At 42.4% G+C, this 22,583-nt stretch overlaps 2 protein-coding genes across 2 annotated transcripts in view; both read right to left on the bottom strand.

Moving 5' to 3' along the window:
- Positions 1-3,316, bottom strand: part of LOC129149821 (glutamate receptor ionotropic, NMDA 2B) — a 43,619-nt gene extending 40,303 nt beyond the window's left edge. Inside the window, exon 1 of the mRNA XM_054719257.1 lies at positions 3,293-3,316. Coding sequence (XP_054575232.1) covers positions 3,293-3,316 — 24 coding nt within the window. The remainder of the gene's footprint in view (positions 1-3,292) is intronic.
- Positions 3,317-3,321: 5 nt separating this feature from the next.
- The window catches only part of LOC103285105 (glutamate receptor ionotropic, NMDA 2B), a gene marked incomplete at its 3' end in the record, with an annotated part of 69,496 nt that continues 50,234 nt past the window's right edge, over positions 3,322-22,583 (bottom strand). The window contains exons 3-8 of the mRNA XM_054718620.1: positions 16,885-17,087; positions 15,750-15,921; positions 15,283-15,436; positions 10,118-10,243; positions 7,520-7,749; positions 3,322-3,351 (exon numbers count right to left, since the gene is read on the bottom strand). Coding sequence (XP_054574595.1) covers positions 3,322-3,351; positions 7,520-7,749; positions 10,118-10,243; positions 15,283-15,436; positions 15,750-15,921; positions 16,885-17,087 — 915 coding nt within the window. The remainder of the gene's footprint in view (positions 3,352-7,519; positions 7,750-10,117; positions 10,244-15,282; positions 15,437-15,749; positions 15,922-16,884; positions 17,088-22,583) is intronic.

The raw sequence follows: 22,583 nt of genomic DNA, 5'->3' as shown, positions 1-22,583 counted from the left end.
AGAATGTGAAAGGGATGCATTAATAATATTTTCTCCAGAAAAGAGTTATGAAAAAAATACATCTTAAAAAACATGTCCTCAATCCCCTTGGCCAGCGATATTACTACGAAGAGGTCTAGAAGGTGTGTGGGAAGTGTGCACACAGATGCCACACTACATACTGTGAGAAACTGTCGTTAATCAGGCTCAGGGACAGAGCAGAAGGGAGCACACAATGGCAGTTAGGTTTTTCACCCTCTCCCTAAAATTAACCAGCATGCAGAAAAATCTTTCTGCATGTAAAACATGTCTCTGCAAATCTTCAGTGTAGATCAGTTCTTTTAAGCAAAGGAGATTAGAGAGGAGAGGAACAGAATCGGATCCTGCTGTAAGAAATACCCACTTTGGAAGGATAGGGCTGGGGGGCTGGTGAAGGAGACTGAGATGAGTAGGAGAAGCACAGGGTGCACCAAGCTCAGAGTATGGGTTATAAAAGGAGTCAGTATTAGTGTGCTAGTTTCCTGTGGCTGCCACAACAAATCACCACAGACTCGAGGCTTAAAACAATGCACATTTATTCTCTCAGAGTTCTGGAGGCCAGAAGTCCAAAATCAAGGTGTCAACAGGGCTATGCTCCCTCCAGAGGCTAAAGGGCAGAATCCATTCCTTTCTCTCCTGATGTCCGGTGGCTCCAGGTATTCCCTGTAGCCACAACAGCCCCAATCTCTGCTTCTGCCTTCTCAGGGCCCTCTCCTTTTAGGTGTCAAATCTCTCTCTGCCTTTCTCTTATAAAGATCCTTGCAACTGATTTAGCATCAACCTGCATAATCCAGGATGATCTTATCTTGAGTCATTAACTTAATTATATCTGCAAATATATATTTTTTTCCAAATAAGGTCTGCATTCAAACGTTCTAGGGGTCAGAATGTGGATGTATCATTTTGGGGGGCCATCATTCAACCCACTACTGTCCCCAGCAGCATAGCAGAGCTGGGAGGTGAGGAATCCTGTGTGGGAAACATGGAATGTCAGAGAGCAAGGAGAAGAGAACTAAGTGAAGCTGGATGCTGTGAAGGAGGAAAAAAGGACAATAGGGCCTGCACAGTAGTCAGTACCAGCGCATCTGCAATCTGGGACTAGGAGTAACCACTGCTAAGCCATTGGATGCTGAGCCGAGGGTAAGGATTTCCTGCGTTAGTCAAGACAGACTTAGGAATTAGGATCCATAGGGCTTGTTGAAGAGTCATAAGCAGTCTTGTTCTCAAATAAAACCAGAGAAGAGGTGATAGCTGACCTGACTGACAGACATTGGACTGGCCAAGCCCAAGGCTTTGTTCTGGATCTATATGGATGGAGGCCACCCTGGCAAGAATGAAGGAGCCACAGTATGTGGGGCAGAATCCATGCATAGTGTCAGATTGGCTCTGCTAATTAACAGACAAAGAGGCAGGTGTCCCTTGCCCTACCCGTGCATGTAGTGTACTCCATATACTGGCAGGGTTTGGGGAGTTTTCTTCTCTTGTCACTTCCTCCAAATCTACTCTTGACCAGCAGTTACGAGATGACCAGTTGCTTGACAGCTCCAGAATAATGAATCATGGTCTTTCATTTTGCTCAGCTACCAGGAGGTCCCGCCCAGGCCCTCATTTCTAGCTCCCTGGCTACTTAGTCATGCCTGTCGCTTTCTCTAGTAAGCTGTTTTTAGGCCAGTATTGCATGGTCTGACCAAGATGGTCTGGGCCAAAACCAGGTTGTGACAGATCAGGCGTGAGGTCAGCTGTCTCCCACTGGCTTTCAGCCTAAAGTTAATAGGGTGGAAAGCATGGCCCATTTCCTCACACATGCTCAGACACCATCCCAACATTTCAGTGTAGTTGTGGTGTAAAATGCTGATTTTCTTCCAAAAAATGCCTCTTTACTTGTTTGCATGTTGACTAATCAAAGCCATACCCTGCCTTTATCCCCAAAGGGTAGGAGGTGACTTCCAGACTCTATGGGACTCTGAATCATCGTTATCTGGAAAAGCCAGGGGGGTTAACATTTAGTTGTTAGTCGGCCATTCTAATCATACCTCCAATGATGCAGGCGGAGATGCTGCCCTCGTTAACCAGATGAGCACCTCTGTGACAAGCTGAAGTTAATAAAGTTCCACTAGTTCCTTATGGAACAGAACTGCAAAATATGATGTGGGTGTATATCAGACTGACGGTAGGAATGTGTGAAGCAGGACAGAGCCACATACCCTCAGGAGCCTGGTGGTCAGATGGCAGCCCCCAGTGACCTTAGCAGCCTTTGGCTCCCTGCAGGCTTTCTTCACCCCTGACTTCATAACCGACCTCTCTCTCCCCTGCTGCTACCCACTCCCACCCTCCAACAGCGGCGTAAACCTCAGAGTCACAATGGGACCACACTAAAGTCAATTTGAAGGCCATTAGCTTGCCCAATTACTAGAAATCATCATTATTCTCTGTTTAAAGTAAAACCTCTGAAAGACATATTATAGAAAGTGCAAATGTTAAAATACTATCTACTTATATGGACCTGTTAATCAGATAGTTACTTTTTAGGAGAGGAAAAGGATCTAACTTGGTAAACTTGTCATGACAAGGTAGATGGGAGGATAGGTAGGAGGGAGATTAACTGGAAAAACCATGGGTATCTGAATAGGATGGCACACTGTTTAGGGGCTATAGGCAGCCAGGAACATCAGAAGGGCAAATTACCTAACCTCTCCAAGCTTCAGCTTCCTCATGCACAAATGATGATATTAATAGCACCATTACATAAGGTAATCTATGTAATGTATTTGGCATTATGCCTGACTCGTAAGAGCTGAAGAAATGTCAGCAGAGATATTATTGTTGAGGTTATGTTAACTGTTATTATTTTTACCAGTAATGGTAGTAGTAGTAGAAGTAGGAATACCAGTCTTGGTAGTGTACTGTGCCCTGAGAAGGGTTGGGTTAAATGATGCTGATACAGTAAGTCCTTAAAGGAGAGTGTAGGCAATGAAATGAGAAAGTGGGGACAGGGGTGTCAATCCCAATCCTTAGCTATGCCATAGATTTGTCTGGGGTTAGCTATAAGGGAGACATCCTGGCAAAGTGATTTTAGAGCCAAACACACAGGGGCTCAAACCTTGGCTCTGTCACTTGCTAATGTGTGACTTTAGGGAATTACTAAACTTCCCAGAGTCTCAGTGTCCCTATTGGTAAAATGGGAGTAATCATACCTGTATGGAGATTATACATATAACATATCCGTGACATACTTAATGTGCCCAGTGCCCAGCAAATATGTCCCATCTTTCACCTGGCCAAGCTCTTTCCCCTCCATACTGTGGCTGGCAGACTGCAAAAGGAGAAATCCATCTGGATAGGTGAGAAACATGAGAATTAGCATTGTGGACTCTTTGTTAGAAGAAGAAAGATGTCACCAGCTTCCTCCCATCATCCTCCCACGGGGGAGCTGATGGAATGTACAGCAAGGCTGCTAAATGTTAGCACTTGCACCCATATTTAGTTATAGCAAGTAGGGGGGTAATTCTGAATTCACTGATGTCATGCGCTATTGCAAAATGGAAGCCATCCAGTAAAAAGAAGCCCCGAAATATATTTTCATGGAAATTTAACTCTGAGCATTCTGACTTTGTGCCTTAACATGAATGAGATATGGGAACATGTCTCTGCCATAAAATTGAATATAATTTTTCAAAAATATATAAATGTAATGGCTACAAATATCTTTCCATCATAATCTAAGATACTTATCATTTGATATGAGTTAATAGAAGATATGTCATCTGTGATAGTTAGAATAAGTTTAGAAATCTTTCTTCATTTTAACTGTTACTTTCCTTGATGAAACTTTAATTACACTGAAAAAATCTTCAAAATCACCTCATTTCTATTCTGAATATTGTTTTGATGACTTTATTCTTTTCTTTTTCTAAATGCACAGAATACACTTCCTCTCATGCAAAGTTAGTCCCAAGTCTATATTTTCTTTAGGCGTTCTAAGTAAAAAAACAATAAGAATTTTGACATTTTCAGTGTACTAGTACTTTAAAAAAACTCTCTTTCTAATTTATATTACTGCTCCTGAGATTGATATATAGTTATATGTCATTAGTTACTAAAAATGTTTTCTATAATTATGTAAATTATGTTGACACTTTCTGGTAGGATGCTCACACTTCACTATTTTGTCATTTGCAAAGTTCTGAAATGTATCAGAGATAACCATTTTGAAGCATTTTCAAATTAAACAGCTGTTAACCTTTTGCACTCGGATGTCGAGTGTGACTCGACATGGTTAGCATCGGTAGCAGCTCGTATGTCGAGCCACACTCAACACGTAGTTTCACCGCGGGGGGAAGGGGGATTTTTGTCTATTTTTCCAGTATCTTTTCTTGTTTTCATTAGCATGAAAGGACAAGTAAAATGTAAATGCCATCTCAACTGATGCCAAAAAAGAAAAAATGAAAAACCGATAATGCATGTGAAATTTATTAGGAAACTAGTACATGATCTTTTTGGAGAATTCAGAGATGGTACACTAACTTCCAGGGGTAGATTATTATCCACTAACTTAGAGCAACGTTTAGATGGAAAGCTCCATATAATCACACCTCACCCTAACAAAAAACACAAAGATTGTGTTGTTTGTTCTAACAGAAAAATCAAAGAAGGAAGAAGAGAGACGATTTATATTTGCGAAACATGTGAATGTAAACCAGGTCTTCATGTGGGTGAATGTTTAAAAAAATATCACACCATGAAAAATTATAGAGATTAAAATTACTCTTTGAATGTATCAATAATTTGAAATATAAAAATATCCAAATAAATAAGTTTGTATGAAAAGAAACTCCGGTTTTTTATTCTACTGCCACGCTTTGTAAAATCTGGGGTATTTAAAAAATTAAATCCCGAGTAGAATAAAGGAATCGAGAAAAAAGCAAGTGAGTGCAAAGGGTTAAAGGGTTCTGGCTCTCTTGCTGCTTTCTTTGCCTATAATGTTTAGTAACTCGGCTCTGCACAAGAGGCTCTTCTGTAAATATACCCTCTTTCCCTCTCTCCCCACAGACTTAAAAAAATGTTAACCAAGTTATGACCACTGACCTTTTGGAGCTCATGACCAGATAGAAGGAGATATAGTCAAGTACAGACCTGCAGGTTATTACAGTACAATGTGGAAGACAAGAGTTATGATAAAGGTATGAATGATTTCCATGACAGATGAGAGAATGAATAACTGCCCAGATGAGCTAAGGAAAGCTCCACAAATGAAGTGATCTCTAATCTGGGTCCTGAAGTTCCAATAGGAGTTTGGTGAATGAAGTGAAGAGAAGAACATTTTAGGCAGATGCATGGATAGACGCATGGTTGGGGAGGATAAGGAGTGGAGGATGCCTAGAATTGCAGGATGCAAGAATCTAAGCACTGGCTAATGAGACACATGGGGAATCATCTGTAAAAGCTCTGAAAGCCACATATGAAAAAATCTTCTTTATTCTGTAAGCAGTGGAGCCACTGAAGTTCTTTATGCAAAGAACTGACAAGATCAAACATTTCAGATCATAGGCAACATGGTATGGAAGACAGACAGGTGAAGTATTTCTGGTTCCAGCAGCCTAGAATGATGTCTTTCAAAACCACAGAAGGGAAAACAATCCCCCTCCATCCCAATTATGCTTAGTTCCAATAGATCATTCCATTGTTGCGGGGTAGCCCATGAGGGTCTGAGAAAGACAAATACAGTGTCTAAGCAATTCTCAGACATTTGAAGAAAACAAAGTGATAAATATGGTGGATTCCCTATTTTACATCCCAGAGCCCCAGGAATGTCTGTGACCCACCACACTGCTACCATGCTGCTTACTGCATGGAAACAGGGTCCTGCCATATTGTATGTGGGGACATGATCCACCACACCTCTGTCATATCCTGGTGTGAGGACATGGCCTGCCTTACCTCTGACAAACCCACACATAGGCACATGATCTGTCATGCTTCGGCCAACCCCACCCCAGCCACGCCACATCCCAGCATGGAGCCCTGAGGAAGCAGCTGTGTGTAGCTCCGCTACTGCCCAGGTTACAGAAAGAGGCACAAAAAGTAGTGGTTGTAACAGGGGGTTGGGGAGAAAATGATGAAGGAAGGATGTAGACAAAGGAACAAGGAGGAAAAGGTTTAAAAATGGATGAATAAATATATGAATGAATGCATGATAAATCATGAGTTGGAAGAGAGAAGTAAACAAATCTTAAAAATAAGGGAGAAAGAAATACCAGAGAGGAAATATTTTTTAAAATAAGAAAGAAAAATAAAGTAAAAAGGAAGATAAATCAGAGAATGAAATAACATGACGAGGTAAACATAGTGAATGATATATATTTTTTTCATTCCCCTAAGAAGCTTATTTATCTTTCTCACATGCTTTTGAATATTCTTAGTGAGTAGTGTTGAGCATATGGAGAAATCAGAATAACGCCCCTGAAGAGAATATCTCCTCCTTTCCACTCTTCTCAAACCATTTGCTAAGTATTTCAACTTTTATCTTTGGGAAACTGCACCCATGTGATAAATCATTCACTGTCTGACTTAGCTGGTCTAAACACACATCTCTATATTTCATGGCTTCATCATGGTGGAAGGGGTGGGAAACCAATATTTTCTACATTTTGAGGAAACAGAATAGAAAATTTGTTGTAAGTACAAGTCTCCAGAATCATTTTGGGGGTACCCAGGAGCTTTACTGGACACACCATGAAGGTAGCTCCTATTACTGGTCATGGACCATCTGGTTATCATGGTTTCAGAAGACAGAGCTGCCATGGAAGCCATGATGCTTCTGGCAGACCTAGAGAGTCAGATGCATTCAGAATGGGTTGTGCACATCTGTACCCAGAAAAGTTGGAAGCCAGCAGACACTTTCCTTCCTGTCTCAACTGCACAGGCCAGCAGGGAGGCCCGCAATTGGTATGGGGGCAGCCCATTCATCAGCATTACACAGGGTAATCAAGTTAAGTAGAAGTTACTTCTCTTCAGGACACAAGGAGAACAACCCTCCTGCTCAGCCATGGGAACACACGAGTGTGCAGGAGAACAAAGGGAGAGCCCACAGCAAACCCCACTGGGAGGAAAATGAAGGCCACAATGGGCCAGTGCCCTCAGCATGGGTGCATGGGGCAGCCTTCTAACAACACCAAACAGAAGCCCCGTGTGGATAGGCCACCCAAGTGTATCCAACAAGTACCACGTACTCAAAAAGCTGCTAACATACCAAGCCCCTTATTTGCAACCCAGGGTGTACTTCTAACAACCTTTCACAAATCAGAAGGCAAATGTGAAGTAATATTATTTCAGTAGGGATACTGTTTTCTGCTCCCATTTAAGTCCTCCTCCAGTTGAAGGAAACATAAGAAAGAACTGTGGATTCTAAAGATTTAGAAAAATTAATAGGTATGTGAAAACTTTGAGTATGGTTCAGAATGAGACTGAGGGAAAGATAGAAGGTTTTAAATGGTCCTCTTACCTTTTTGTCACTCAGGCCGGAAACCTGGTCCACATACTCCTCTTGGATCATGAAGGCAGCTAAGTTGGCAGTGTAGCTGGCCAGGAAGATGACAGCGAAGAAGGCCCATACTGACACCATGATCTTGGAGGTGGTCCCCTTTGGGTTCTGCACCGGGACGGAGTTGTTAAACACCAGGCCCCACAGTAACCAAATAGCTTTGCCGATGGTAAAAGATGGGCCCCCTGGCTCTGAAATGAACAAAAGACAAAGACAAAAAGTTAAGACAGAGTCACTGGTTCTGTTGAAACCTACAAGCACACAGAACTGGTAAGTTCCTGCTCAGAGGAGGAAACCCTCCAACCAAGACCCAGCCCTTTCACAGAAAGCTTTTTTAAGTAGAGAGCTTGTGTCTCTCTTCTCCTGGGAACCCCTGAAAGACATAAGGAAGTTTCTCAGGAGAAAAAGCAGAGGCCTGGGGTGCATGTGGGATCTTGCTCCAACTAATGGTCATGACTCAGCCAGAGCACTGGAGGGGCTAGCTTTCTTCCCCTAAGATTGAGACCCTCAAGATCATATCAAATCCGAATAACAAAGGCAACCACCCCATTATCATCACACACATGTCCCTATTCCTGTTGTTCCTAAAATTTACATTACTATCTACCAAGGAAATATTTCAACTTCAAAAAGATCAGTAAGAACTGTGTGGGGTCTTTTTCTACCATTGTCAAAGACCTCCTCCAATTTTATTCACACAGATGCTAAATGGCTTTCAATGCACTTTATCCTGGTTTTTTCTTAGCGTCTAGCATCAAGCACTGAATGTTTCAAGGACAAGTCTGACCCCTCTCCAATGCCAACACTTCCCAAATGGTTTTCTACAGTAGCAGCTCCTGTGCAGAAGAATGTCAGGAAGCCCAGACAGGTAGTCATAAACCCCTAGCTTTGCCACAAGAAGGTCATAATCTTCTTGTGACCTTATTGCTTTCTCTGCTTGGCGATGATGAGATCTTGCCTGATGCCTAGGTCTGCATGTAGCCCCTCCACTGCTGAAATGAACATCTGCCTGCACAGTTTTACAACACATTAGCTCAGGTCTTACGATACTATCTGTGATCCTACAGCATCTGCTCAGCCAACTAAATCACCGGTGACTACACATGTCGAGCCTAATATCTAACTGTGCACACACATCTGTGCGTGCAGACCTGATTTCATGGAACAGATGTGTAACTAAAAAGATGTTTATAAATAAAAGTTTTATACATTGTAAAATGCCTCAAGGAGTCTTAATATTTAAAGTGGCCCCATGTTGAATGCCATTGTGAAGACAAAGCATCGTTTTGGTAAAGTAATTGTAAAGTAAGCCTTTGCTCTGAATTTTATATCTGAATTTTTGCCTCCTTTATTTTCTTCCAGTGTAGGGGAGGGGGCACACTAACTTTAGCTCTTGACATGGTCAACCTATGTATGTAGTCAGGTGCTTCTCAGATGTTTCACTTGTTACCATTGCCCATTGGGATGGGGAGCAGGTCATGCTTCTGGATGACCCTCTAGCAGAGGTGGAAAGCCCGGACAGCACCATGCTGTGGAGGCAGCCAAACTTCCACCCAGAGTTCACACAACAGATAAGAAGGTAGGTCGGCACCTGGAAATACTTCAGTGCAGTGGTGGGTCACAGCATGGACTGTGGAGTCAACAAGAGCACTAGGGAGCTAGTCCAGAATACAGCAGCCTAGCACCCATCTCCAGAGATTCTTATTAAACTGGTGTGGTGTGGGATTGTTACTCTAATGCCCCACTCTGGACTTAGCGAATCAGAATATTCAAAAATGAAGTCCACGCACCTGTTTTTTGTGTTCCACAGATAATTTTTATGTGTATCCAGGGTTCAGAATCTAAGAATCTTTCATCTTGAAGGTCTAACTCCAGGATAAAACTCTCAGAAAAGGTGTAATATTTTCTAACCCTAGGGTGTCAGAAAGTTTTAGAAGAGCTATTTATAAGGACCTCATCACCCCCTTCCTAAAACTAGTGAACTTTTTTGTGAAATCTCATCAATGCTTCAAACACAGAGGCAGCTCTCACATCTCTGGACTTACCTAGCCAGGAAACTGGACTCCCCCCAGTAGTACCAGTGGGTGAGAACTGTTATCTCCTGGCCATTGTATTTCAAATGTCCAACTCCTATACTCCCTGGCAGAGGAATAGAGCAGGACACATGCTTTGGAGATGTTGTACCTCAGTGGTGATCCTTTGGCTATGGAGAACTCTTTCAGCCACAACTACTCTCATAGCCTGCTCTTAGCCTAAGGTTATCAAAATAGCTTCCTCTTACACATCTATGCTACAGGTATCTCCTGCCAGCTTTCCTCTCATTTCCTTATGGGTGGAACTGGGTTTGGGATCAGGCTTGAGCCAGGATGAGGACATATAGATTCAAATTAACATCTTAATTGGGGTATCTCTAATGAATCTTCAAGCTGGTGACATAGAAAGCGGTGGGTTCATTTTCATAAATGGGTAAGTTAAGGAGAAGACAGCAAATGAAGGGTACAGAGGTTCGAAATTGAGAGCTAGAAAAATGCAGAAATGCAGCAGTTTTAATGGCCTTACCTCTACCATCAGCGAGGCACCTGTTATAACCCACAGGGCTGAAGTACTCAAAGACAAAGACAGCCACAGCTGAGACAATGAGCAGCATCACAAACATCATAACCCAGACGTCAGCGCTGAAGGGCTCTGGGGAAGGAAGAAAAAATCAGTGCTGAGGGTTAAAACAGGGAACAAAGAGATTCTAATTAATTTACCTATTTATTCACTCATGCAACATGCATTTTTGAGGGGAAAACAAACTAGAAGTGTGTACATCCCTTCAGACAACCAAGGCCTGGACTGGGGAGGAATAAGAGGCTATGCCTGAGCATCTCCATTTATCTGATGGGCAAGTCAAGGTTTATTTTCTTTCAAGCACATAAAAAGGACAGCCTCTTTTTTGAGACTATAGAGATAGTTTCTGCATTGGACCAGTATCTGGGTCTTTCGGTAAATGGTACAAGTGTGAAGACATACCAGCTATGGAGTAAATGGATCATATTGGACTGATTCTTTGTTTATGGTGTCATCTACATGGCCACACCACATAGTGGAGACCTAGGAAAAGTCTTCACCAATGCTAACAAGCCTCAGAGCCAAATTCATTCTCAACAGACTTAGCTACTATTTCAGGCCTGAACTGATTCTATAATAACTACGTACAACAAATAGTTCCCATCCCCCACTTCTCTTAAACTTTCCTAGACTTACATTTTTAACCCAATTTGATGTATATATTTTATTAGACATCATTAGGGTGTGAGAATATGTCAGTGTTCAAAAACACATCCACATTGAATAGCAGTATCTACAACAGTGAGAATTTAGCAGATGACAAGGAACATGCTTCAGCTATAATTAAGCAGACAACTACAAGCCAGGCTCTATCATCAGGTCACATAGTTGATGAGACAAGGTCAGGCAAGAGGGCAATAATGTTCCACTATATTTTCTTTAATCGCTTTAGCTGAGTTCCTTCCAGTTGATCTAAATCTCTCTGGCTTACAGGTGTTCAGAAATTGAATACTACCTTCTAGTAGCAGTCTCTCTGAAGGCCTATAAGAAGAGACACTCTTCAGTCCCATGATACAATGCTCCCTCAATGTGTCTCAAAATAGTTCTGGTCTTTTTAGCTAATACATCACATTGTAAACTCATAACTATGTGAATTAATAATATGCTGTTTTTTCCATCTTCCAAATCATTAATAAAGATGAAGTTTAAAAAAAAAGGGAAAATGGCTGGAAATTAGAAAATATTTTCTTACTTGAAACCTTTACTTGTGAACCCTCAAGGGAATTATAAAAGCCTGGCCACTTAATCAATTTGAAAAGGACTTTTATAAGAGGCATGCCAGCTGTGAAATGGAAAACCTTTTAGTGGCAGCCAGAGATGAGGGTAGAAGGTACAATTCAAAGCCTCTAAGCAGTGGAGTAGAGAACATCTTTCCCCATTGGCTCCAACTGATTGCAATGCTACCCTGATTTCACTTTTGTTTAAGATTAGGGAATAACTGAGTAAAAAGTACTTTCTCTATGCTTTCCTTCCCCTCCCCCCCCCCCCCATTAAACTTAAGGAAATTTTCTGTATAAAAACAACAACAATCATATTTGTATTGGTCTTTACAATTTAGAAAGTGATTTCTCCACATACTTTATCCAATCCTTATAATGGCTCTTTCATTTTGGGTTTACCATATTTATTTTACAGAGCAGTGAACTAGATTCAGAGGTCATGGTCCTTTCAGGACCAGTTTATGAAGTGAGGTCAGTGAAGGCAAAGGACTGTGCTTTCCCATTGTATTATCTCACATCTTAGTCTCTGACCACCACATTTTATTTTTTTAAATGTTTTATTGATTTTTTTTACAGAGAGGAAGGGAGAGAGATAGAGAGTTAGAAACATCAATGAGAGAGACACATCCATCAGCTGCCTCCTGCACACCCCCCCACACACACACACTGGGGATATGCCCACAACCAAGGTACATGCCCTTGACCGGAATCAAACCTGGGACTCTTCAGTCGGCAGGCCGATGCTCTATCCACTGAGCCAAACCAGTTTGGGCAGACCACCACATTTTAGAGCTCAAACTGTGTATTAGAACACAGGCTCTGAAGGCAGCCATATCTGGATCTGCCCATTACTAGCTGAGAGACTGTTGGAAAATTGCTTAACCTGAGACTCAGTTCTTAAGCCAAAAATTGGGTATAATGATAGTATCAATGAGATAATATAGTCACAGTTTATACAATAATGCCTGCCACATCACATAGTAGGTGTTCAATAAATATTGGTTTCTCTTACCACTGCAATTAACTTACTGTTACACACACACACACACACACACACACACACACACACACACCCTGCGTGGCATTCCTATGTCATTCTAGGGCTATCCCAATGTATCACTGGCTCTTCTAGTTTAGAAGCTAAGTAAGGTTAATTCTATGCTGACAGGGTTAGAATTAGAATGTGATGTGTGGGTTTTTTTTGTTTGTTTTTTTTGTGTGTGTGTGTGTGTGTGTTTTTATTGATCTCAGAGAAGAAAGGACAGGGACAAAGAGATAGAAACTTCAATGATGAGAGAGAATCATTGATCATCTGCCTTCTGCATGTCCCACACTGTGGATGGAGCCCGAAACCTGGGCAAATGGCCTGAGTGGGAATTGAACCATGACTTCCTAATTCATAGGTCAACACTCAACCACTGAGCATGCCGGCCAGGCCTAAACTGTAGTTTTGTTTGTATATCTTAATGTTACAATTATCCTTGTAAAGGAAAAAGCAAATAAAATACATAAAGCTGCTATGAGGATTAATGCAGACATAGAGTGTGTGCTATCTAATAACATTTCATATAAAATTGGAAGAGCCAGAATTGGCTTCACTGTGAGTAAGAAGGTTGGCTGAGAAACTTGAGTAATTTATAGAAAACTACAGAACCTCTAACACCACTTTCCAGTGCTTTAATTGAATACCACCCCCTCCCCCATAGAGCCTAAGGAAATGTTAATCATGGTTTATTCCAACATCCTCATAAAAAAAAGTTGATATCCATTAGAGAGACTGTGACTTGTCCAAGGGCTTACAGCTTATGTCCAAACCAGGCTTCCTGTCTCCTATCCCAGTGTTCTGTTTTCAAGGTGACACTTTAATTTTCAACCCCTTGTTCTCACAGCTCCTGCCAAAAATATAGGGTATGAGCTCATAAGAGAGCTCATCTAATTGAAATCCTGGCCTCACCTAGTCTTATATCTAAAGCTTCTAACACCTAAGTGACTAGAATTTCCAGTTTGTGAAGTGGGGAGCACTGAATGGTATGAGGAAGTTTGGGGTGAGATGGGGAGGAGAATCAGATCAGCTTTATATGACAAAGCCTCAGAAAATTAATGTAGAAATAGAAAACCTTTTTAGGTAGCACTGAGCTCAATTCTTGAAGAACATTTAGAATCATTGGTATTTCACTCCACTGGGTAGCTCATTTGGTTAGAGCGTCATCCTGATATGACAAGGTTGCTATTCAATCCCCAGTTAGGGCACATATAAGAACCACCAATGAATGCATAAATAAGTGGAACAACAAATCTCTCTTTCAATCAATATTTTTTAGAAGTCATAGGTATTTCAATGATATCCACAATTTGAAATTATTAAAGCAGGAAGCAGCTTCAAAGATTGGCTAGTTGAAATGTCTTCAATGGTTGAGGAAGCTGAGTCTAAGGATAAAGAAAATTTGCTCAAGGTCAAATGATGATTAAGTAGCGGGAATGGGACTAGAGTAGGACCCCTGATTACCACTCCAGCACTATCCTAATATATAAAAACCCTGGGTCTGTCACATCCACAATGACCAGAGGCTCAACTAACCAGAAGTTAGTCCAGCAGTCAGCACTGGGTTGCCATGACTGCTACAGCTGTAGGCCAGTGACCCAGCACTGACTGCTGAGGGGGCTGCAAATCAGGCCCAGAGAGAGGCATAAAGAGAGAAGCAGGGTCTGATCCGTAGCCTCTGTGGCAGCTGTTGATCAGCACTTGCCTCTCTTTTTCTCTCTGGGCCTGGCCAGCAGCCGTGCCTCCATTTCTCTCCAGGCCTCCACCAGGGCTGCTGATCAGCCTGCCTTTCTGATCAGGCCCCATTGATAGACCCAGAGACACTGACTGGCATAGAAACTGACCAATTAGAACCAAATCTGGGTCAACTGTGAGGAGCCAATGGCTGCCTGGAGGCAGAACTTTTGAAGCTGACTGGCATAGAAACCAACCAATCAGAACCAAATCTGGGTGAACTGTGAGGAACCAATGGCTGCCTAGGAGGTAAAGCTTTTGATGCTGATGGAAACCGACCAATCAGAACCAAATTGGCCGGCAGAGGAGGGCAGTTGGGGGCAACCAGGCTGGCAGAGGAGGACCATTGGGGGCCATCAGGCCAGCAGGGGAGGGCAGTTGGGGGCAAGATCAGGCCGGCTGGAGAGGGCAGTTGGGGGGACCAGGTAGGCGGAAGCAATTGGGGCGATCAGCCTGGCAGGGAAGGGCAGTTGGGGGTGAGATCAGGCTGGCAGGGGAGGGACAGTTGGGGGCCATCAGGATAGCAGGGGAGGACAGTTGGGGGTGACCAGGCCAGCAGAGGAGGGCAGTTGGGGGTGATATCAGGGTGTCAGGGGAGAGCAACTGGGGGCGATCGGGCTGGCAGGGGAGCAGTTAGGTGTTAATCAAGCCACAGGGGAGTGGTTAGGGGGCAGGCAAAAGCGGTTTGGGGCAATCAGGCAGGCAGACAGGCAAGAAGTTAGGAGCCAGCAGTCCCGGATTGTGAGAGGGATGTCTGACTGCTGGTTTAGGCCTGATCCCTGTGGTGTCCCATATTGGAGAGGGTGCAGGCTGGGCTGAGGGACCTCCCCACCAGTGCACGAATTTTGTGCACTGGGCCTCTAGTTTTCTTATAAGGTATCACACCTTTCTATTTTTTGGGGGTAGTGTTCTTCAGTTTTCATGTTGGAGAATAATCAATTTTGAAGGCCCCCCCCCCCCCCCCGCCCTGCCCTGCAATGAAATCCTGGCTGAGCTAAGCTTCCAGCAAACCACCTCCTGGCTGAAAGAGCCTGGCCACCTGCCCTTTACTGTGCCTCATTCCATCTACCTGCCTTTATGTCTATTTCCTTCACATCAGCAAGCTCATCACATACCTAAGAAGGCAGACGGTGAGACAGTCCCATTGCTGCGTGACACCATGACACTGATGCCAGTCTCTATGAAGGGCACAGAGAAGTCGACCACCTCGGATCGTTCCTCATTGATGGTGAGTGACCCCACTGCCATGTAGGCCCTCTTCATGACCACCTGGGGAGAAATACCCAATGCTCCCATTAGAACATTCAGGAAGGGGAGGGGCCTCCACAAGGGAAATAACTCATAGCCTTATAATGGTTTTCTTTGTGCAGTGGGAAGAGTATATTCTATTTACTAGTATATATTTTATAAGATTTGTAAAATGAGTGTTTTTGATATCTAAATGAAACAGTGTAAACTTGAATCTCCATCAACTGGAGGTCCTAGTCATTGAGACCAGGCAAGGCCAAAGAAACATTAGTACAGTTAGCTGAAAATTTTCCAGGTCATGATCTGGAAATGGCCCTTAATTCCTGATACTCACCTCTCCAATCATACCATTCCAGGTTCCATTGATTTTCTTCCCATGTTTGCCATTGGTGACCAGGTAAAGGTCATAGGTGAACTTTACAGATTTGGAAATTTTCTTAAGGATGTCAATACAGAAGCCCTTGCAGCATTTTTTGATGTAACCTGGCTCCTCATCTGTTTTATTCCTAAACAATTAAAGAAACAAAACAAAACAAAACAAAAACACGGCTTTATATAAGAAGCAAAATATTACCCTTTGCCATTACAACTTACATCAGGCCTAAGCGAGGGAATAAATCAGACCACAGAGCTGCAATTCTCTCATTAACTCACTGCAGCAAACCAGATTTTCTTACAATTTTTAATGTTCCTTTGAAGTATAATATACATCAGGAAAGTGCACCTGTCCTAAGGGTTCAGTTGGATGAATTTTCACACAGTGAATGCACCAATTTAACCAGCACCCAAATCCAGATACAGAGAAGCTGCCAGCACCTTAGAGGCCTCTTTTACTTTTGGAGTTATAATGTTTTTATTTTCTCCCCCACCCCAATCACCATTTATCCCCCATACCCTCTTCTACCTGCACCCAACCTCTTCTCCCCTACAATCACCACTCTGTTGTCCATGTTCATGAGTTCTTTCTCTTTTTTCTTTATTGCTTAATCCCATCATCTCCCCCCAACCCACCCACCCCATCCTCACCACCACCAGAGCTATCTGCCTGCTCTCTTAGAGGCCTCTCATTCCTCCTTTCAGGGACTTCCCACCCTCACAAAAGGGAACCATTTTCTTGATTTCTAAAATGTTTCTAAATCTCAAAATTTCCGGACACGTTGACTCCCCCAAATATATTTCATTACCAATGTAAACTTGAATCTCCACAAACTAGAGATTCTAGACGCTGAGATCAGACAAGGCCAAAGAAACATTAGTATAGTTGGCAGAAATTCTCCCAGGTCATGATCTGGACAGAATCCGACATCAGACCACAGGGCTGTCAGTAATCCTATTGCTCAATGGTAAATGAAAATCAGGCATGGTGCTCAATTCATTCTAACTTCAAGTCCCAGGCAGGCCAGGTGATAACAGCTGGGTCAAATCTGACTATCCCATGCCATCCGAAGCCACTGGGGAAGGTGCCGTACTCAGAGACGATGCGTTTTTGGCAGGGGACTGTGTTCCTCATGCAGGTTCCACTCAGAGGGTCCACACTCTCCACAATAACAAACGGAGCCTCCTCCAGTGTTACGATGCTCAGATGGTCATCCTCCTGCTCTTCCGTCTCAGGACACATTCGGGGCCACAAGTAGTACTTCATCTGCAGAGACTTGTCTTTCCACTTCCCCACCTGCACAGGGATAAACAAAAGACCCAGAAACCATTGGTGGAGACATAGCAATGTCTCCTAGCCTCACCCAGGAAGATTTAAACAAAGGCCAATGTACATAATAGAGAGAAGAAACCATATGCTCAAAATGAGACTACTGTGTCCAAATCTAAGAAAAGCAATCTATTAATTTACTCACCTACTTACCAAACATCATGAGAGGACCCACTAAGACCTGTGGCTCAAAGGAGCATCATTCTGCCTTTCATTCACTTCACACTGAGTGAAGGAGTCAGAAATGTAAATAAATGTTTATGGTGCTGTTGGGGTAAGTGCTAAAACCGAAGCCTCCACCAAGTGCTGGGAAGATGCCAGTTTCCTGCTTGTGTGACTGTTGGTTTTTTCTACTTAACTATGACAATGCGTATGCTGGTGAGAGCAGCAAATCTCTTTGAAAAGGTTAACAGAATGACTGAAACAAATGAGCCAGAAGGATGTGTTTTGGCTTGTAACAGAGGTCCAGTGGGAAGCCATGAGGAAACTGAATAGATCTGAACTGATATAAAATGGTAAGTCAGGATTAAAGAATACTGACTCAGCTTGGCTGGGAAGGGAGTGTGGCTGGGCTGCTGATGAATGCCACAGGTCATTGGAGATATGCACCTGCTGGGCTGGGTGAAAGCCCCAGGATGAATCATATAGGTCCCTCTGTGAGCTGTCACATATGGCCACACAGGCTGTGTACCCAACTTCAGGGAGCACCATTCACACATACTCCAAAGTGAAAGGTGGGTGCCCCCTGGAATCATGCTCTTGGTGGACCTGCTACCAATCATCAGGAGAAATGTGTGGGTTCTATTATCTTTTAGAAGAGCCATTCTTTCCTGTTTTCATAATAGAATCTGCATGACTGTGTTGGTGGGTTTTCGTTCCCACTCTGTCATTAAGTTTATTGAAGAAAGAGGGAACACCTTTTAATTTTCTGTAACTAAAAATCTTGGATTATCACAGGGAATTATGGATTGCAAGCTCTTGCATTTTCCCAAGCTATAATTTCCTCCATACCGCAATCAAATTAGCTGCACAGGTAAAGTGCTAGGACTACGAAACTACTTAATGTATTAACGCAATAAGATGCATTAAATCAATAAGAAGCAAAAAAAAAAAAAAATGGGCAGAGCTTCATACATTTTCAAGCAGGCTTAGATTAATGGGCTTAAATGTCCACATTCATACAAAACCCAAATCCTCTCCTTTTGTTTCTGCTTGTTCTACACTTAGGTTCTACTTAGTGCCTCTCTAGGTGTGGTTTGTACTCCTCTCCAAACTGTCTAGAAGGTGCTGCCCATTTCCAGGCACAATTAGGCCTACACAGCCACTGCCCTTGTCTAACTGTGTCACTGTAACACAGGCAACAGCTTGGTGTCCTGGGCCATCTTGGAATTAATCTTATTGCTAGTTAGTTTTCTCCCAATTGTGTCAGCCATATGTCACTTCTGGGTTCAGAACCAAGGGTTGGCTTTCTTGTATATTTTTTAGTCTGATCTGTACTATTGGTCCTCATTTCAATGCAAGTCTGTTGGCCCTCATATTGCTAAGACTACTTATTTCTAAAGCAGAAATGTCCAAATAGCTTCTAAGCCATGTGAAGATATCAATGTCTTCTGCCTGCGGTTGGCGGGTGGGAACTTGGAGAAGAGGAGACCCTGTCCTGTAGACCCATGATATTGGGTCACCTCCATCTCCAACCAGCCCTATTTGCCCCAGTGGCCACACTGATATTTTCTGCATATTTAATGATGTGGAAAAGTTCAAGAAGTTCTAAAGTACTTATTTTTATGTTATGTTTTTCTACTGCTAAACTTTCCCTTCCAATAATCCCTTTGCATTTTTTCCTTCTAAATCCACTTTTATTCTCTTCCATCCTTATTGCTACTAGTCCAGTAGCCCAGCAGCTCCTTCTGGGATTATTGAAGGCTACTTCAAACATTGCATGAGGTTCCTCCTGGCGTCCATTGTGGACACTGCTGCTGGATGGCTCTTCTTAAACATCACTTCATCATAGGATACCTACTCAAAAACTTCAACAACCTCCCATCACCTTCAGGATTGTGTCCACACTTCTCATACAGGTATGTGCATTAGGCCTAATCTACCTTGATAAAATTAACTTCACCATTTTGAAACATGAATGCTTTGTTCAACTTAGAAAAGGCAGTGGTTGGTATTGGAAGCTAACATGGGTAAATCAGGAATAGGCTTCAATAAGCTAGCTGCATTTTCTTTTCTGATAGATTCCCTATATCTGTGACTCAAAAATGCTGCAGACATAGCATTCTGGCAAACATTTTCATGGCACCCTTATAAACAAGATGAAATATAATATAGATTATTAAATACTTTGCTAGATTTGAAAGGAATGTAAAATCCATATTTTAAAAATATATATTGTAATGAATCAGTGCCAACATTTAAAGAGGTCTCTAGTGACATGTCAGAGAGCTCTGTTCTTAGAAGTGGCCTGTATAGTGTTTCAAAAAACAAAATAGAAGTCATAGCCATAAAACTGTAGATACAGAGGTAGACAGGGTAGAAGATACACAGCATTGCAGAATCAAGGTTGGAAGCAATGTGACTTAATTGGCATAATAGAGTGAAACAAATGGAATGAAATCTAGCAGTATTTATACTTAAAGTCTAGCATTTAGATTTTTTTAAAAGCAACTGCACAGTATTGAAAAGTAGATACTGAAGTTTACAGCAGACTATATAAGCTATTGAGTAACAAATGGTATGTTTATAGGCTTAGAGTGTCAAGCACATGGGATGAGGGGAGGGCAATTTGGAAAAATAATCTGCTCATTGTTCATCATGCCACAGCTGGAAAACTAGGTTCTGATCTTAGAATTCTATGATCAGCTGACTCTTGTTTACAATATCATTTTCGTTTACCCAACAATAATCTGTTCATGCAGTCCCCTCTAGCACACTCTCTCCCAACTTCCTGTCAAGCTAGCTGGATCACATCATTGCTTCACTTTAATGCAAGTCAACCAACAACAACTACACACCAATTCTGTGCCATGCACTGGGTTATATGGTAGAGATAACAATACCAGAGAACATTAATTGAAGGCTTAGTATGAGCTAGGCACTGAGTGCACCTAGTAATCTCCTTAATCATCACAGCACTTGTCAGATGGAGATTACTGTCTAATTTCTCATTTTTACAGATGAGAACAGAGGGTTTGATGACTTGCTCACCATTTCGAGGTGAGTGAGTGCCGTGTCAGGATTTGAAGCTGAACAGGCTGGCTCCAGAGCTTGGGATCTGACCCACCACACAGTACTGCTTCTCAGGCAATTCAAGAGTAAGACAGTCCCTGTCCTCCAAGGACAGTCTAGTAGGGAAAGATACCATCCATGGACAATAATATCAAGTTAGGCTTTGGTAATTGCTCTAATAAAAGGTACACACACACACACACACACACACACACACACACACACACCTGGGATTCAGAGTAGAAGTGGTTATGACAGAAAGGGTGAAAGGGTCAGGGATAAGGAGAAGCTTGGTAAAGTTCCTTATCTTTAAGCTGGGCCTTGAAATGTACGTGATGGCTCATCAGGTGAAGAGCTATCACTTTATCCACTGAGGCCAAGGCAAGAGCCAGGGTTGCATTCCTACAGTTGCCTGATGGAGAGACCAGGGATAGTCCTTCCCAGCTGAAAGAGACGATGTGTGAGGAGGAATGGTCTAGCCCAGTTCTCCTCCTCTTTAAAGGCCTGATCACGCTAGCCAGGCGATATCTATCACTCTCAAGAGCCAAGTGGATTGTACTCATCTCTTCCCAACTTGTTGGTGTCTGGTTGGTAGTTTGAAATTGGCCCTGGGCACCCTGAAAATGGAAACAGAACTAATCAGGGCTTCCTCTCTCCACCCATGCCTCCAGTTGTTAAACATTCACCAGCTCACCTCTACCCAGAGCAACCACATCATTCATTATTTCATGCTATTTCATGCTTTATTTAGTGACTTTAAATTCCAGATGTCTTTTCTCCTAGACTAAATTGTAAACATGCCCTAAATGTTTCTGTGACCATGGACACATTTCTAACACTCTATGAGCTCTGTTTCAACACCTGTCAAATAGGGAGTGATTTCTAAGGTGTCTCCCGCGCACTCTCGTGATCCCAGGATCTCTTTAGGACAAAGGTTCTCTACCCTACTTCCCTCTGATTAGGCCCCAGTAAAAAGAAAGGTGTTCCTGGTGGTTAATTCCTGAAGGAAGGGGAGTATCTGTTTGTTTATACAAAAGACTAATTTGTCATAATTCATTATTCTTTTGTTATTGTTTCTTCATGGATTTGTGCAGTGAGAAAACAAGTTAACAAATCCCTTGAGGATTAAAAGAAGAAAACAATTTGGAAAAATAATCTGCTAGGAATATCAGATTCACAATGCCAATACACAGTGTTCATATTAAAGAACATGTTTAGCTACTTCAAATGAGTTACTTCATCTTTTTAATGTAACAAGATAGAAATAAGAGAATAACTAAAATATAATAGGGATTATTTATGTAGAAGAACAAGGTATGCTTTAAGCAATTCTTCTTTTAAGGAGGAAGTACAGTGAAAATATTAAAGATGGGAAAGTTTTTAAGATTGACAAAGAATAGTAAACAGAAAGAGAGAAGCCTGAGACACTGAGTATATGATACTGGAAATTCAGAGAGTAGTAGGAAATGAGGTTAATGGGAGATCTTTCAGAGAAAATCCAACGAGAAAAACTGAATGAAGAAGTTATAGTCACAATTAAAATATGATCAGGAAAAAGATAAACCTTAAGAAATAATGAAGAAAGTGGCTGTAAAGTGCCCCGAATTCCTTAGAGATAGGCACTAAACAAACATCATTACCACAAGCACATTTAGCAGCAACATCTGTCTATAAAAATGCAGTTCTCAGCCACACTAACATTTAAAAAGATCTCTTGAGGACCAAAATCATCTTTCTCAAGAGAAACAAAAATATAGCTGATTAGTTTTCTCAGAAAAACATGGAGTCATTTTAGGGTTTCTGGTTTGCTTCTCTCAGTACAAGCTGAGCACCTGCTCAGCTGGGAATTTCTCCTCAGAAGGAAGTTTACCTCGCAAACCCACAGCACATCATTCCATAAGCCTTCTCGTCTGAAAATCCTAGAGACCAATCTGTGCTGATTTTAGACTCCAAAGTCTCCCTTCTCCTAACAGATTTCCTCCATTACTGGCAGTGAAATTGGCACCAATTAGCACTCTGACAAGGCCAACCATAAGAAAAGACCACAGGGACAGGATGCCTCCTGAAAGCCCCTGTGTTTGTCCGTCTCTCCCGTGACCCTCTCATCACCAAGGAGAGAGAGGGGATCCCAGCAGGGCAAGGCTGCTGTGAATGCCCATGCAGTCTCTGCCCAGAGAGCAAAGGGTGCCCGTCTCCCCGGGCTGCCTCTCTGGTCTGCACAGAAAGTCATGG

This window comes from Eptesicus fuscus, chromosome 7 (assembly GCF_027574615.1).
Source record: "Eptesicus fuscus isolate TK198812 chromosome 7, DD_ASM_mEF_20220401, whole genome shotgun sequence".
Taxonomy (NCBI): Eukaryota; Metazoa; Chordata; class Mammalia; order Chiroptera; family Vespertilionidae; genus Eptesicus; species Eptesicus fuscus.
The sequence above is the reverse complement of the archived record's forward strand: the minus strand, read 5'-3'. Positions and strand labels throughout refer to the sequence as shown.